General features: G+C 46.8%; 1 protein-coding gene across 2 annotated transcripts in view; it reads left to right on the top strand.

Moving 5' to 3' along the window:
* Positions 1-15942, top strand: part of PAPPA (pappalysin 1) — a 180631-nt gene that overhangs the window by 111051 nt on the left and 53638 nt on the right. For both annotated transcript variants that reach the window (XM_059865083.1, XM_059865082.1), the window contains exons 11-13: positions 11063-11176; positions 11579-11714; positions 15255-15468. In XM_059865083.1, the coding sequence (XP_059721066.1) occupies positions 11063-11176; positions 11579-11714; positions 15255-15468 (464 nt within the window). The remainder of the gene's footprint in view (positions 1-11062; positions 11177-11578; positions 11715-15254; positions 15469-15942) is intronic.

The following is a 15942-nucleotide window of genomic DNA, read 5'->3' as shown; positions in this document are numbered from 1 at the left end:
CAATAGGGATTATGTGCTTCTTTAGGAAGTAAATTGCCATTTTATGATCATATCTTCTGTACACCCAGCCACCCACCCAGATTAGAGGCATCAATAGAGAACAGCTTGGACCCCCCTGGCATCGGCAAGCCGGGCAGCCGGACCCCCCAACAGAGGCACTGCTCATTAACATGCACTCCTCTGAAAGGAGACCCCCCCTCCTCGGCCCTTGCCCCTCAACCTGCCACTCTCCCCGTCTGCTGCTGCTGCTCACAAGCCTTGGGATGCAGAGCATGTCCAGCCATGAGCGTGGGATAGCTCCCCTGCATCCCATCCGGGTTGTTTGTCTTGGGTCCCTCTCCATTCAGAGCAGAATGATTTTGCATAAATGCATCGACACGTCTGCTTTGTTCATGCATGAAGGGGTCTCGGCATTTCTCATCCCACCCCCATCTTCTCCCTGCTCCCTGGCATGTGGCTTCACCAGCTTTTCCTTGATTTCCCTGTGCAACAGCAAATAAACCTGCCTGAAGCAGTGCCAGGAGACCCGGCACAGTTAAAAATGCCCAGATAGATCTAAACCAGGCAATGGGAGAAGGGGATGGAAAAGGGTGCAAGAGCAAAGCCATAATGGCTTTTACACTGTAATTTGGTTTCATGTTCTGCACAAGGAAACATGTCAAATATGTAAACAGAGCTCTCCAGGGTTGTAATGTAGCTACAAAACCACGGAGGTACAGGCAGGCAGGGTGCTGTTCTCCAGCAGAACGGAATGCCGTCCCCAAAACCACATGGTCATTTCTTTAAGCTGAAAGTAAACTTTCTCATGCCAGGAGAAAAGAATTCCTTTTTTTCTTGTAAATGAAGGATTGTCTGCACCACTTGTTTGGAGTACCATGGGCATTTTAGCCCACATTGTCATAAGACACCTCGTATTTTGAATGCCGATGAATTTCAGGGTGTTCATCTTAAGATGTCTCTAAAAGGCATGGTTTTGGAGGATGGTGTTTACCCAGTACTGTCCTGAAAGTGTCTTGAGTCAATCTCTCTGTCACCACCTGAAAATAAGAATCAGCTTTAATAATAAAAATAATAATAATTAAAAAAACAACATATGAGGAAAAATCCAAACAAACTACAAAATGGGGACCATTTGGATACCCTGTTGAGCTGCTCCAATTCTCTCCTGAGCTGTGCTGCCTTAGTTGGAGCTGTAACTTTGGAGGAACCCCACATCTGTGCTCACTTTTGGAAGTGCTGCCTGCAAAGCTGGAGGACTGCTCTTTCCTCTGAGGTCATTTCAGTGGGGAATCTGATAAGAAGACATGATTCACCCTGGTAATGCAAATTCACATCTGGTAAGTGGCCCAGCTCCCCCGTGCTATCAGCAGGAGTCTCCTGGGGACTGGGTTTCCACTGTCGTCTCAGGGTCTGGCTCCAAGCTCTCACATGTGCCAGGAAATGGTTATTTGCAGGATCAGTGCTATTATCTGTCCCCACATGTACCTCCTCTCTGCAAGAAGCCCTCAGCTCAGGAGAACATCAAGTTCTGCTCAGCCATTTTGGTAACTGGGCCAAAATCCAATGCACTGCTGGCAGTGAATGTAATTTCTCCATTTTTTTGGTAATTAACCCTTGTATCATCATGCTCAGGGGAGACAAGTCACTCTTCAGAGAGGGGAAGGTGAAGCACAGGGTAGCGATGACCTTCCTCACACCTCTCCATCCAAAGCACAGGGATGACCTTCCTCACACCTTTCTCCATCCAAATCCCTTTGAAACATTTGGCTTTCCAGCAGAGCTGCTCTGTCACTGTGCATGCACAGTGATCTGGACCAGCTGGAGAGGGAAAGCCTCACTCTGTGGAAATTTACCTGTTTCCCAGAGGTTGTTCCTGGTGAGAAAGGCTGAGGCTTGGCAGCTAGGTGTTCCTCCACCCCCTCCGCTGCCAGTCCATCTTCTCAAAGCCTGCTCCTGGAAGGCAGTGAGGCTGAAGAAGCTGAGTTCCTCTTTCACACAACACTTTAATTACTCCAGTAACTTCTCCTGGGAGCAGTTGGGAGTTCCTCTGAACCCCCCTACAAACCTGGGACATCAAGGACTAAATGCTCCAAATATTTTGGCTTAATTTTTTTGGGGTTTATCAGAGCAACCAGGGTTGCTCCAAGGTGAGAGGGGAGTGACAGGCTTCCCCAGACAAGCTTTTTTTGGGTGGAGATGTGCATGGATTGCAGGCAGCAGCTGCTCTGTGGATCTGCCTGGATGGTCCAGCTCATTCAGAGGAATTTGTTTGCAGCATGGTGGTTTCATTACTCTGCAGTTTCAGTGGGAAAAGCCCAGTGAAGCAAGGGGGAACCTTTTGATTTGCATACTGCAAGGAATGTCTTTAGGTATTGAAAAACAAGCCAGAGGGTTTAAATCTCGATTAAAACCCATTGATGTAGGGCTGATAGCTGGATGGGAACTGAAAGGTTTTGCCAGCTGAGGTGTGACTGCTCCCTGGAGCACAGGGCAGCTCCTCCAATCCCCCTCCACATTCCCCTGGTGCCTCTCTGCAGCCTCCCTTTTCCTATTAAATTCAGGGCCTCTTCCCAATGCATCATCTCCCTGGATGTATCCAATTAAGGCCTGTTGACAGCCCAGAGCAGACTTACACCCTTAGGATTAGAGGCATGTGTACGTCTTCATATAGGGAAGGACAACAACAGGGTGTCTGGCTGCTCCCTGGGAGCACAGTGGGGAAAGCTGAGCAGCCTGGAGAGGGAAAAGGAGCCAGGGGGAGGGAGGTTTGCACCCCCAGCTATCCCTGCCTGTGGAAGTGCTGTGAGCTGAGTGTAGTGTGTGGTTTACACAGCGTGTTTACATGGGCCATAACCCTAAACAAAGCTGAAAAGCACGGCTTTAACTCTGGAAATAAAAGTACTGGAAACCCCTGGTTTTTTGCACATGAGAAAGTTTTGTTCTTTAAACACACAGATGTTTTTAAATGAAAAATCCCTCTTTTGACCTTTTCTGAGTGTGATCATGTGATCGGGGCTGACATTAACCACTGCAGGGCTGCTTGCCTCAGGCACAGGCGAAGCTTAGGGAGGGGTCTGCAGGGCTCAGGGTGGCACCTGCCTTGGCTCACATCTCTGGGAAGTGGCTCCTGTGCCCCCTGAACACTCAGGGTGGTGCAGTGGGTTGGGGTGAGGTATGGCATTATTTAGGGCTTGCTCCTACTATACTGGAAACAAAAGCAGTGGGGTTTTTTCCCTGCCCGAGAGCTGAAAAATTTGTGGCTTAATTTCTTTCTTATGTATCTCTCTTTTTATTAGTGTCATTGTGCATGTGCTTCTGAGCATCTCTGTTCACCTCAGCCAGTGTGTTATCTGATGGAGAACTCACTTAAGGAACTTGTTGTTGCTGGTTTTGTGTTTTCTCCACCCAGCTCTGCATTTTCTTCATCCGAGCAAATGTATGGCACCAGCTCTGGGAAGGAAAGAGGGGATGTTACCAAGTGGATTGTACCCTCTTTGCCTTACAGGAGCTGCAAAAATACAATGAATCCAGTGAGCCAGAACTATGAATATAATAACAAAAATATATTTAAGATCCTCCTTAAGTGTGGCACACATTCTGCCTTTGACAGTTTGATTTTCTGGTGCCAGCTGCTCCTGAATGAAACGCTCCAGTCAAAGAAAAAAAAAAAAAAACAACCAAAAATTCGCTTTTGCTCTGCTCCTTGGTGATGAAAGCTGATGGGATGGGATTGTTTTGCTTTGCTGCAGCACCCCACGGCCAGCCTTGGCCTGCAGCTCCACGAATCTGTGCTGCAGTGGACCTGGCCCGCTGGAGTCAGAGACGGGCAGCTCGGGAACCCGAGCGCTCAGCCAACAATAATGTTCTGGCTCCTGTATTTGTTTAACCTTGCTCTCCAGTGGATGGATATACAGTCTGCTAAAGCACTTATCAGTCTATAATGCCTTCACACTTCTGTGAGCAGTAATGTGGAAGTTGTAGACGGGAGCTTGTGCTGCAGCTTGAAAATGTCTTTTAGTTTTAATGAGGCTGATACTTGCAGAACTGAAGGCATAAGTTCTTGTCTGGGTGCTGCTGCTTGATCCTGAGGTGGGATCCTGGCAGCGCTGGTGTGGAAGATGCTGTTTTTTGAGAGCAGCATCTCTATGTCCTACTGCCAAGCTGAAGAAATAGCAGAGATCTGACAGGAATGAACAGGAGCACATGTCAAATTGCTGGATTGCACTTTCATGTGCTGCACAGGAGACTGTGTTGTGCACTCAGAACTATCTCTTGATTCTGCATCCCTTCAGTTTGCATCTCTGAATGGCAAGAGAAGCAGGGGCATGTGCAGATTGCACCCAGCAGCTCCAGATGCTGGGGTTTGCTTGTGAGCTGCTGTAAAAGAGGAGCTGGTTTTTAAATCCCATTAGTGCAAATATTTCTTCTTTTTCTTGGTCTATTTTTCTGTAGTTTCTGGCCTTGGCTTAACTGACATCCTCGTGGTGATCCTTTGAACCGTGCAAAAATCATCTGGTTAAGGTTTTGTTGGAAAATCAAAACTCCATTTTGTTTTTTTCCATGAGTCCAGCAAGCATCCTAGATATTTGATTACACCTGGCTGGCTGTCAAAGCCCATGTGAGTTTGGGATAGGGCCAGTCAGAAGTGATTTACAGTTTTTTCAGGTATGCCATGTGAAGTTTATGGTTTGATGTGATTTTGATTTGAACTCACTGGTTTTAAATGAAGTTTGCTTTGAATCTGGAGATAACAGAAATTCAAAGGGAAGCTCAAAGAATGCAGGTCTGCACGATTTAAAAATGGAAATATATTGTTCATACCAGCTCTTTGGAAGTGAAATAACTGCATTTTTGAGAAAGCTAAAGTTAATAACACACCTTGAATACACATGCAATCTGGGCCATGATCTAATGGAAATCCCTGTAGCTCCTTTTCGCTTGCCTCCAACTAAACCAACTTATATGACAAAATGAAATAGCCCTTGCATCTCCCACTCATTTCTGAATCCCAGCCCTGTTACATCCAAAACTCTGAGGAAATTTCCCTTTGGAGATGAACACTATTGTTGTAAAGTAGAGGAATTTATCATCATGTCACATTGCAGGCAAACTATTGGTGCCCTGTCCGTGGTGTTTTCACAGAAAGATCACTTTCCAGTTACTAAAAAATCCAGCCAAATCTTTAGCTGAAAATCGTGGCTCTGTGCTGAGGAAGCTGTAATATCATGCTAATGGGATACTGATTCTGCAAGGGATACTGATGGGATACTGATTCTACATCAGCTGCTCCAGGTTCAAAGTGGACGTGGCTGTGCTGAGACTGGACACAGGGACAGGCAGAGGGGCTTTATTTCATCCTGCAGGAGATGTAAGCTTCTTCCCAATCCAAATCCTGTTCTTCATTACACAGGGAAAATTGACAGATGAGATTTCCTCTGACCTCTGAGCCAACTGAATCTGGGAGTAATATAGCATCAGTGTGTTACCCTGGGAGTTTCATCAGCTTCCAGTTGATAAAGCTTTTCTGTGGATCAGCTGCCCACAGGCCTTTGTCCTGGAGCAGGACATGCTGCAGTTTTTCATCTTTTGCCATCAGATCTTTAGGGACCCCAATGAAAACTAGTAAAAGTAGACAAAGAACATGAAACAGAAAAATTGTGTTATCTGACACAGAGGATAAGGAGAGTTTTGGGGGAGAAGATGCAGTTGATGAGCATCAGAGATGAGGGGAATTTGCTGCTGTGGAAGTAGCAATAGACTGTAAGGTAAGGTGGCTGTTGAAAGAAAGAGACTCAGGTTTCTTCCCTTGTTTTATGTTTAGACTCTCTGCTGCTGAATCTAAGATTTGGTTTTAGTTTTTTTATTTTCTTTTCTGCAACAGAAACCCATCGGTAGTGCACATAAAATTAAATATATGTACCAGTTTGGGAAAAGTAGCATTGAAGGTTTTCCTTAAGTTTTAGAGGCCAACCTAGAATGACCCAAGGCTGACATTCACAGCTGGGCAGGCAACTCTGGACTCATATTTCTGATGGGATAAGTCCACTGACAAAGACATCTGATAACAACACTTATCCGAAAGCACTTCTGACCAGAATCTAGAAGAGAACCCAGGGCAAAATTCCTTGTGCTGCTGTGTGTACAATTTCCATTTGAGCTCTGTGGGCTCCTGAGGTTTGGAATGGACAGAGAAATTGGCTGGGGTTTGAGGTGTTTTTTGGAGGCCTTTTAATGGTTCGGTGCTCACTTGTGGGCAACTTCATTTTTCCCTAATTCCAACCCAATTCCCAGCCTAAATGAGAAAAGCAGTGCAACAGCTTTGAGAACAGATTGGAGGTCTGTGCTGCAGTCGGCAAACTGGGTGGTGTCCATGTGGCAGTCAAGCTGCCTTACAATATTGGGCAATAAACAAGCAGGAACCTTTCTGATATTTAGCAACTGCACCATAGTTTCTCATCCTTGGGTAAGATTAACCTTAGGTCAGCAAGAACAATAACACATTTAAGAAAAAAAGGGCTGAGTGACTGCCAGCACCCTGGTCTGGCAAGGGGGAGAGAAAGTTTTCAACTGTAAGGGATGTGTTAAAATGCTGCTCATGTCATGGTTGGGATCCTCTGGCATGTGTTGAGTTAAATACAAATAACATTCTGCAGAGCAAACATAAATATTGTAGATTACTGTAGAATACTGTAGATCTCAGTATTATGGCTGAAATCTGTTCTTTAGCTGGACCTTCATATGAGAATATGTCCTGTTTGTGCCTCCATGGGTTTTGTATCAGTCTGTGAGTTTTTCTGTGCACTTCTGCAGCCTCACTGAGGAAGTTTTGTGCTCGATAAATAGTACTGTGGGTTTTACCAGGAGATCTTGTTCCTGCCTGCTCCATGGTTGCAGTTTTGCCAACAGGACAGAGTACAGCCCATTTCATCCCAGAAATACTCTGAGTTGTCTGTCTGGGTGCAGAAGTGTTAACCACACAGTCCCCTGTAGAAAGGAGTGGGCAGAGGAAGCTTTTGGAGCCCAGTCTCCATTTCCACCCTCCTCTCCAGAAGGAGGATGCTTGGCACTGCCTGACCAAGTGCCCACGATGCCCCTCGCAGCCAGACAGAGCTCGAGGACACGGTCTGGAGGAGGCCCTGCCATGGCTCACCAGATGGGATTTTGGGAGCAGACAGATCTGTGCACTGGAGGTTTGCTCTGTTTCCAGCCGCCCCTGGGCATGCAGACAGGCACGTCCGCTCCAACCACGGTGCCAGGGCTGAGTAGGGCAGCATCTGAGCTTAAATAGCAGCTTTTCTGTCTGCATTTAGAATTATTTTGATGTTACAGTGCTGAGAACCAGCAGTATGTGCAAAGCCTGTGGTGTCTGACTGTGCTTGCTCGGTGGGAAGGTCAGAGTGGGATGGGATCTGTGCTTAGTCCACTCCTGTGGGGAGCTGTATCCTCACACCTGTGTGTGCTCTCAGTGACATCTGAGCATCCTTTTGTGGCTCATAGCCTTCATCCTCAGCACACCTGTGTGGTCTGGGGGAACATCATCCTCATCTCCTAGACAGGGAGCCCAGGCCTGGAGAAGCCAAATGCTGCCCAGAAGGTTGTACTGGGGCCATGCACTGCCACAGTTGGGCTGGGATCTAGTCCAGTGCCCAATCCAGGGGATTTGTGACCCTTAACATGTAGTTTAGCTGCAACAGGAGCCCATCAATGCAAATTCACGTTGCCTGCAGTCACAGGATGGCTGGGAATCATTCACAAGGGCGCCTTCCAAAATTTGCTCTTCAGCAAATTTTCCCATATTACTTTGAAGGAAATGGAGTTGATTGCGATAGTAAATGTGTTTTTGATGTGGCAAAAAGCTAAGTGCTCCCAATATATCACTTTTCCCTTTCTACTGACACATTCCTCGGTCCCCCTGAGTAAGGGAAGGAAAACAGGAGAGGCGGTTTGAAGAACATGTTGTGCCTTTGATTGACAAGAGGTTGTATAAATCAGTCAAAGGGAATCCTCCAGGCATTCCCTCTTGTGGGAAGATCCCACAGTGCTCCCTGGCCTTGATCGTTCTGTCTGCCGATGTTTGTGTACAAAATGTGTGGGTGGGAGACGAGCTGGATCTGAACCTCTGAGAGGAACAGACATCAGCTCTTCTAATTGAAAGCAGCTTCCTCGGGAGGGGGATGACATGGGCTTCCAGTAACTAGGCACAAATAGTCACTGCATACTTTGGAGCACATACTAAGCTCCTGTGGATGTCCCACTTGCTGTGTGGGGCTGAGAATCTGGATGAGCCCCAGTGAGGGAAGTTTGGAGCACTGTGCGATGCTGTCACTCTTCAAAGCAAATACTTCAGTGTTTGGTAACACCCTGAAATGAGAAGGCTATCAATGTGTTCTTCCCTCTGCAGCTGTCAGGTGCTTTAGCTGCTGCTTTGCATCACTGTAGCAAAGTGGAGGATGTTAGGATATAGCCTGTTTCTCATAAGTGTGAATTCCTGTGAATAGCAATGATGAGAGATGATGTTCTGTCTTCCAGGCCATTGGAACTTGTAGTTCTAGAAGTGTTGGTACTGCAGTAATCACATAATCATTTAGCTTAGAAAAGATCTCTAAGATCATTGAGTCCAACCATTAACCTAATTAATTAACTGGGGCCTTCAGGCTGCTGCCACAGTCTAGGGATGCCTTAAAAGCAGAGGTGTGAAAGACTCTTCCAGCAGATTCTCAGGCTTGGCAGGTGTGATGTGACATTCAGAGCCTGTGCAGAATTGAAACTGGGATGGATTTACCACGTGTGCTGGAGCCTGGTGAGATGGTGGATAAACACTCCTGTAGGTGACAGGAGTGTTTATCCAACCCAATTGTTTCCAGAAAAACCGAAAGAACTTTTCTTTTGCTATTAGCTAAGTTTACTGGCCAGCAGTGAGTGGAGAAGAGGCTCTTGTAGCCATTCATCTCTCTCAGACTTTTCCCACACTTCTCAATTAGACTGTTCTAAAGGAGCCTTTTACCCCAGGACCACTTTGAAACACTTGTCTGGGTAGCGATGGATCAGCCTCAGCAGGGGGAAGCTTATCTAACCTGCTCAAACCAGGCCAGTCTGACAGCCCACGTGGCCTGAACACAGGCTTTTTATGCAATGCTCAGATTTTTGCTAATATTCTCCAGCAGAAGCAGAAAGTGCTAGGGTTCACACACGCACACAAATCAAACAAGGCATTTAAAAGTTATCAGAGATTTCCAGCCCACCTCAGCAGGGATTTATTTTGGGTGAGAATCAAACTTTTGGTGAAGGTCTGGGTGATTTCTTAAAACAAGTTTTCACTCATCCATTAAGTGGCACTTAAAAAGCACCAAAAGTCAGTGCTGTGTTTCTTTCAGCCACCTTTTTGGACCAACAGAGCAGGAGGAGAAGTAAGAATAAGAACAAAATCATATAAAAGTAATGAGACCTTTGTTCATGTCAAAGAGCTCTCTGACCATATATATTGCAGATGTGGGCAAGATAAATTCCCTGGCTGGAGAGGTATTAAAATAAAAACCATGCTCCCAAGAAGAGACAGGCTGCTGAAAATGCAAGAAGGGAGAGTTGCGAAATGGTACATGTCGAATTGCTGGCCTGGATTTCAAATGCCAAAGATAGTTTATGTAAAGCCTTGCTCTGCTGTAAAATGTAACACTATCCACTGGCTAGCCTCAATGAAGCTTGGTCCCAGTTGTTTCAAAAAATAAATAAACTAAAAATCTTCTTCCAGCCCATTAAAGCTGATTTATGTTTTGCCTGTAAGATTCCTCTGTGCTGGATCTTGAGGGACTCAGATTTTAAAGGGGATTACCTCACTTTTAGCCAATCTGGTTTCTCATTCCCAGGCATCCCAGGCTCTCTTTGCAGTGCCCAGACTCTGCCTGCTGAGACCAAGAGGGCATTTCTATGCAGAATTATCGGGTGGGCATAAGATTTTGGATGGCTGCTATATCTCATGTTTCACTTCAGGGTTCTCTTTTTGATTTAATAATTAAATTGCTGATGGGAACAACTTTACTGACAGCACATCAGCACAAGGAATTCCATGTATTCCTATGATACTAACAGCCAGTGAGCTCACCAAAGGGCTGTGAATCCAACAGGTACCTTTCAGATGTTCCAGGAGCCTCAGCTATAAGTATCCTTCTAATGCAGCAGTAAACTTTTCTATGGTGGACATTCCCTTTTTTCTGTTTGCTGTGGAGGTGAAGGCTGTGGTCGTTCATGTTTCATTTTTGAAGCAGCTTCACTGAGCAGTGTGTTTTCAGGGTAATTCTGACCATTTCTTGCAGCTTCATTTTCATATCTGACATATTGGTGGCACTGCAAGGCTCTCTGGTGTTTAGATTCTGTCTTTTTTTTTTTTTTTTTTTAATCTTTTCATCCATAATTGGGCTTGGGAATCATGTACTTCATTGAAAAGAGCAGTTTGCCTCCAATCTCACTGCTACCTGCCATGGAAAGGCTGCAGGTGTAGGAAAAAGGTGATTCCACTTGCAGAACCGATTGAGGAAAGTGGAAATCAATTTGCCTTAATTGGGTTCTAGAGGCAGGACTTTCCTGGCTACATCTGGTTCCAAGTTTACAGGGCTATGTGGCTCCTCTGGAGTTACAGTAATATCAGGTTTAAATAGGGCACTGCTGGAGCACTTGGAGCCACCTCCACGCTGCCTGTGCTGAGAGCTGGGGTGTTCAGAAGTTGATCCTCACCTGGACTCCACTGGGACGAGTCCTGGTCCATTTGGGTGGGAGCAAAGTTGTTCTAAGTGCTGTCAAATACTTGGTACCAAATTCAGAGGAGATTGTTGGCTGCCATCCTGCTGCTGTGAGTCTTTGGCTCCTGTTCATGTTTCAGTTTTTCTTACTGTGGTGGAAGACCTGGAAACTTAATTTTGAATGATCTCATGGTATTTAGAATCACAGCTATTGTGCATTGCTTTATCCTAGGAGTGTACCTGGGCTTTGTTGCCCCTCTTCAAGCAGTCAGAAGCCTTCCTTGCTGTCCTCTAGGTCAGCTTTGGTGTTTCTGTTTTTCCTGCTGCAGATGTGTCGTACCAAGGTGATCGACTTGAACGATGGTGTGTCCCAGTATGCCTGGTATCCCTGCACAGCCAACTTCCAGTACTCCCACATGGCACAGACTATTTTCTGGCTGAAGGTAGGAAGTGTACACATCTGTCAGAAATTTCCTCTTTGACTGCCTCTGCAAAAATTCTCCAGCAGGCAAAATATCATGGGCCAGCCTTCCCAGGGCCAAGCTGCTCCTTTCTGAAGTATGTTTAGAGCAAAAGAGCAAAACAATGTTTTTGAGCACTGCCTGGAGAGTCAGTAGTGAAGTCCCCTCGTGTATGACAAGACTATTGAATTTCTGAGAGGGTTCAGCTTCAGGGCTGTTTGACTTGAGTTTATCTAGTTTGTGTAGGAGAGACTGGAAGAGAAGATTTCTGTTTGACCTGGGATGGGAATTCTTCTCTTAAAAGTCCTGGACTGTCTCCTGGGGATTTTTAAAAGCCCACTACAGTTCTCCACTTCAGGTTTTGTGGGGTTTGTGTTTTCCCAGGCTTATTTTTCCCAGCCTATGGTGGCTGCAGCAGTCCTTGTTCACTTGGTCACAGATGGGACCTACTACCTGGACCAGAAGCAGGAGACCATTGGTGTGCAGCTGTTTGACACCAAGGAGCAAAGCCACGACCTTGGTAAGACTCTGTTGTATTAAACTCCCTCTTTACTGCTTGCTTAATCTGGTAATGCCCCCGTTCACCAGTACTCCTGCTCAGTTTCTTTTCTGAATTAGACAAAAAAGGTGCTTGCTCAATGCTCCAAGCCCTAGAGTTTGTAGAAAATGATGTGTTATTTTATACAGACATTACTCCATAGCTGTTCACTGTCTATTCAGAGGTGATTAGCTCGTCTTCAGTCTCTAAGATCAGCACTGTCTCAATGCTTCACACCCAGCACTGCCCTGGAGAGACACTGATGGTGCTGCAGGTGAACCGCTGGGAGCAGGGAGTGAGGGACCTGCACCAGCTGCTGCACAAAGGCTTCTGATTCACAGGGAGAGCTGGGTGATCTCCAGTCCTGCTTGCAGGGAGGTCTCCAGAGCCATTTAATGGCCAGTATTCCCTAGGTGAAGTATTTCAGGTGGTGAAGGTCCAGCCCCAGGGCCCTGCCAGGCTCCTGGCGTGGCCTCAAGCGGATGTGCCTGACAGAGGCAGGGCCTGCCAGCTCTCAAGTGCTGCCAGAGACAGGTTTTGTCTCTGCCCTTGGCACAGGGCCCTAAACTGGGGACGTTGTGCCTGGTGAATTGATCCAGGCTGCATTTAAGTTCCAGAACCCAGGAGCTCTCCCTAGCTCCCAACTCTGTGGCAGAGTAGGACTTGCATAATCCCTTTCCAGATGTTCTCTGCCTTTTTTTTTTTTTTTTTTTCCACTGAGGAGAAAGCTGGCCAGGTCGTCTTGAGAGCAATTTTTAAGGAAACAAAGATCCCATCCCCCAGCTTTCTGTTTTGCCATAGCTTTTCAGTTTTAACAAACTGAAACTCAAATGAGCTTCACACTAGTGATGAGCAGGGACAGAGAGTGGCAGGTGTTGGATGAGCTTCCAGGATAATACAGAATTTGGTGGGGTGTGGAGGAGAACAAAGGAATTACGTGTGGTGTCTGTTGTCCAAGAACAAACTGAAATTTGCAGCAAGTTGTACAGGTTGAGTCAGGATGGCTCCCAGTTTGCCAGAGCCCTTGGATTAATCTTACCCTCCTTTTGCAAAACAGTGGCACATAGCTCTATCCCTCTGAGAAATAAATGATGGAGACACGAGCATGCCAGCAGTACTTAATGTGACATTTTATAGGGACAGACAGGCAGGCTGGGAGAGAAAGAGGAGCAAAGAGGAAACTGAGGGTTAGGTTTTGAAATCTTCAATGAAGTTGCAACATGAGTTTGGCATGGCTCAGCCTGATGTCTGGATGTTCTCCCAGCTGAAATGCTGCTTTCATCATGGAAAAGCCGCTTTGACCTTTCAGAAGAGGCTGCCTGGAGCAGAGGAGAGGTGTAGGTGGGCTACCCAGCAGCTCTCACTCAGGCAGAGCTCCCCATTGCTGTTCTGTCTGACTTCTGACAAGGACATGAAGTCCTTTTCCTGGATATTTGGATATTGTGTTTCATGTGTTTGAATTATCACCATGGCAAGCTGGAAACTGCAGCTGAGATGCAAATGTTGGCATGCACTGGGGGCAGGACTGACTGAGACACTCAATGAGCCTTAAGCAGAAGTTTGTGGCAAACTGAAAGTACATTTAAAAGGAAGTAGCAATAATTTAAATCTCAATCAGTCCCCAGTGTGCTGAAGACACTGCCATGAGCAAAGAATAGCCTATCCAGACATGCAGTTTTCTGCCTTGATCAGAGCAAGTGGACTCCCAAAAAATAATGTGAATCTTCTTCTAAGTGCTGGTAGGAGATAGAGAGGTTGGGATGCCAAACAGCTCAGCACTGTTGGTTCAGAGCCATCAGAGACACCAGGGTTCAGAAGAGATGGGTGCAGAGCCACAGAAACAGGGGGGACCCTGAGACAGCTCTGACTGCCCCTATGGGCACCTGTGCCATCTTTGTGGGTATTTCAGGGGAATTAAGAAACCTTCACCTGTCCAGCCACCGTTTTCCTGGTCAGGGTCAGAAATAACCAGCAGTGCAGCACAGCTCTGAGGGTCTGCTCTGTTGTGGACACCACCTGAGTGCAAGGAATGAAATAGAAGTGAATAAACAGCCTCATACCATAAGGTCTTGGCTTTCCATCAGAGAAGGCAGAAACTTCCAAGGAATTTGGGAACCCGGGATTTTGAGTATTAACTGCACCTGTTTGTAAGTGAGAAACGTGCACCGTTCCACAAGGAGCTGATATCAAAAGACTTCTGGGAGGCAAGTAGACAGGGAGGTTATTTCAGGGTCAGGTGAAGACCAAAACAAAAAGAGGTTTGCTTTTTTATATTATATTTTTTATTACAGGAAGATTTTTTTTAAGTAGAGGGTGGGAGATAGATGTTTAAAAAGCATGTCTTAATTCACAGGAAATCACTTTCTAAGGAGAAAAATGAAAGCCTTTTTATTCCTTCCCTTTTGAGTCAAGAAATCTGAACTGGGGGAAAAAAAATAATAACAGAAATCCCTGAGCCAGTTAAACATGCAAATAGAATTTATTTTATTTTCAAATTTGTAAGTGTATCAGGGTAGCCAAGGGGCCTGGGCCAAAGCCATTGCTGGGGGAGCTCCAGTGAAGCAAATGGATCTGGAGCCAAGCTGATCCTCGGAGTGATGCCATGGAGCAGTGGAGGCAGAGCCTTGCAGGCAGCCAGCAGGCCATGAATCTCAGTTAATGAATTTTGGGGGCAGCTGACAGCTGTCTGTCCTCTGCCTTCCCCCTGAGATGGGTTTGGCCCATTTGAATTCAGGTTGCTTCTACCTAAAGGTGGGAATTTCTTCCCAGCTGTCACTGAATGCCTTATCCACTGGACAAAAGGGACTCAGGAGCTTCCTTGCCACCTCTCTGGTGTTTCTGTGCACCACAACCTTGAGATGCTTTTATTTTCTCATAACACAATTCTTTTCTCCTCGAGTGACATTACCTGTAAAATCCTCAGTGGCTCCATCACCCTCATTTCTATCTCCAGGACCAAATCTGCCTTTTCTTGCAAAGAACAAGATACCCTAAAGCTCAAAACTATTGAAGAAAAATATCAAATCTGGGCAAATTTAGTGGAAAACTCATGCAAAAGAAAAAAAAGAAAATTTTACACTGAGTGCTAATGACATGCACAGCTCCAAACAAGCTGCTGCTGCCCCAGCCCTGGTGCACAAAGTCCCCCAGCCTGCCGGCACCATTTGATCCTGCATATAAAGGCTCCAAGTGTCCTCCAGGACCCGTTTTACAATGGTGTGACTCTGGTTACTCCTGATTTACCAGAGCACAATAGGAACGTAGCTGTGGTCTAAAGGAGCGGCTCCGAGGGCCTGGCGCGCTCGCAGAGAGAATGGCAGCCTTTCTTCAGCTGTCTGGAGGGATCTGCTTCTCTGCTAAGCTCTCTGCAGCTATTTGGGAAGCCCCTCCAGGCAGCTTACCATAACTTTTCAGCTCTATAGGGCCATTCCTCTGGGTGAAATGCCTCTGAAGTGCCCAAGGCTTCGGGAAGCAATTGTGTTAAGCCTGACCCTTCCTCTGATCTTGTCTCTCCTCTGGCAGGTGTCCACGTCCTGAGCTGCAGGAACAATCCCCTGATTATCCCCGTCATCCATGACCTCAGTCACCCTTTTTATCACACCCAGGCTGTCCTCATTAGCTTCAGCTCCCAGTTTGTGGCCATCTCCGGGGTGGCCCTGCGTTCCTTCCACAACTTCGACCCCATCACCATCAGCAGCTGCCAGCAAGGACAGACCTACAGCCCTGCGGAGCAGAGGTGAGCGTGTCAGCCCTGCTTCCCTCTGCCTCACACCCACCACCCCCAGCGTGGGCCAGGGCTGGGGAGGAGGCAGGAGGGGCACAGCAGCTGAACCCTGCTGACCCCTTTGTGTCACGGGTAAAAAACCGGCAGTGTTCTCATTGATCAGGATGGATGGGACATTTAACCCGCATGGGATGCTGTTAGTGAATTATTTCCTCTTCCTTTCTCCTCCCTCCTTTATGCCAAGCCTGGAATTGGGGCCAGTTCCCTCTGCACACATTCCCCAGCCTGGTGTCCTCTTGGCCACTCACACAGCAGTTCAGTCTGAACCCTGTTGTGCTGCCAGAGTGCCATGGGACCTCCCAGGGCAGGGACTGCCTGGACACAGAGAGACGCCTGTGCCCTGGAGGGGCCGGATCCTGCCAGGTGCTCAGCCCTGGCCATCAGCATCTGCTCTGCTTTTACGGCTGGGTGAGGCCCTCAGCACCT

This window comes from Haemorhous mexicanus, chromosome 21, assembly GCF_027477595.1.
Source record: "Haemorhous mexicanus isolate bHaeMex1 chromosome 21, bHaeMex1.pri, whole genome shotgun sequence".
Lineage (NCBI taxonomy): Eukaryota > Metazoa > Chordata > Aves > Passeriformes > Fringillidae > Haemorhous > Haemorhous mexicanus.
The sequence above is the reverse complement of the archived record's forward strand: the minus strand, read 5'-3'. Positions and strand labels throughout refer to the sequence as shown.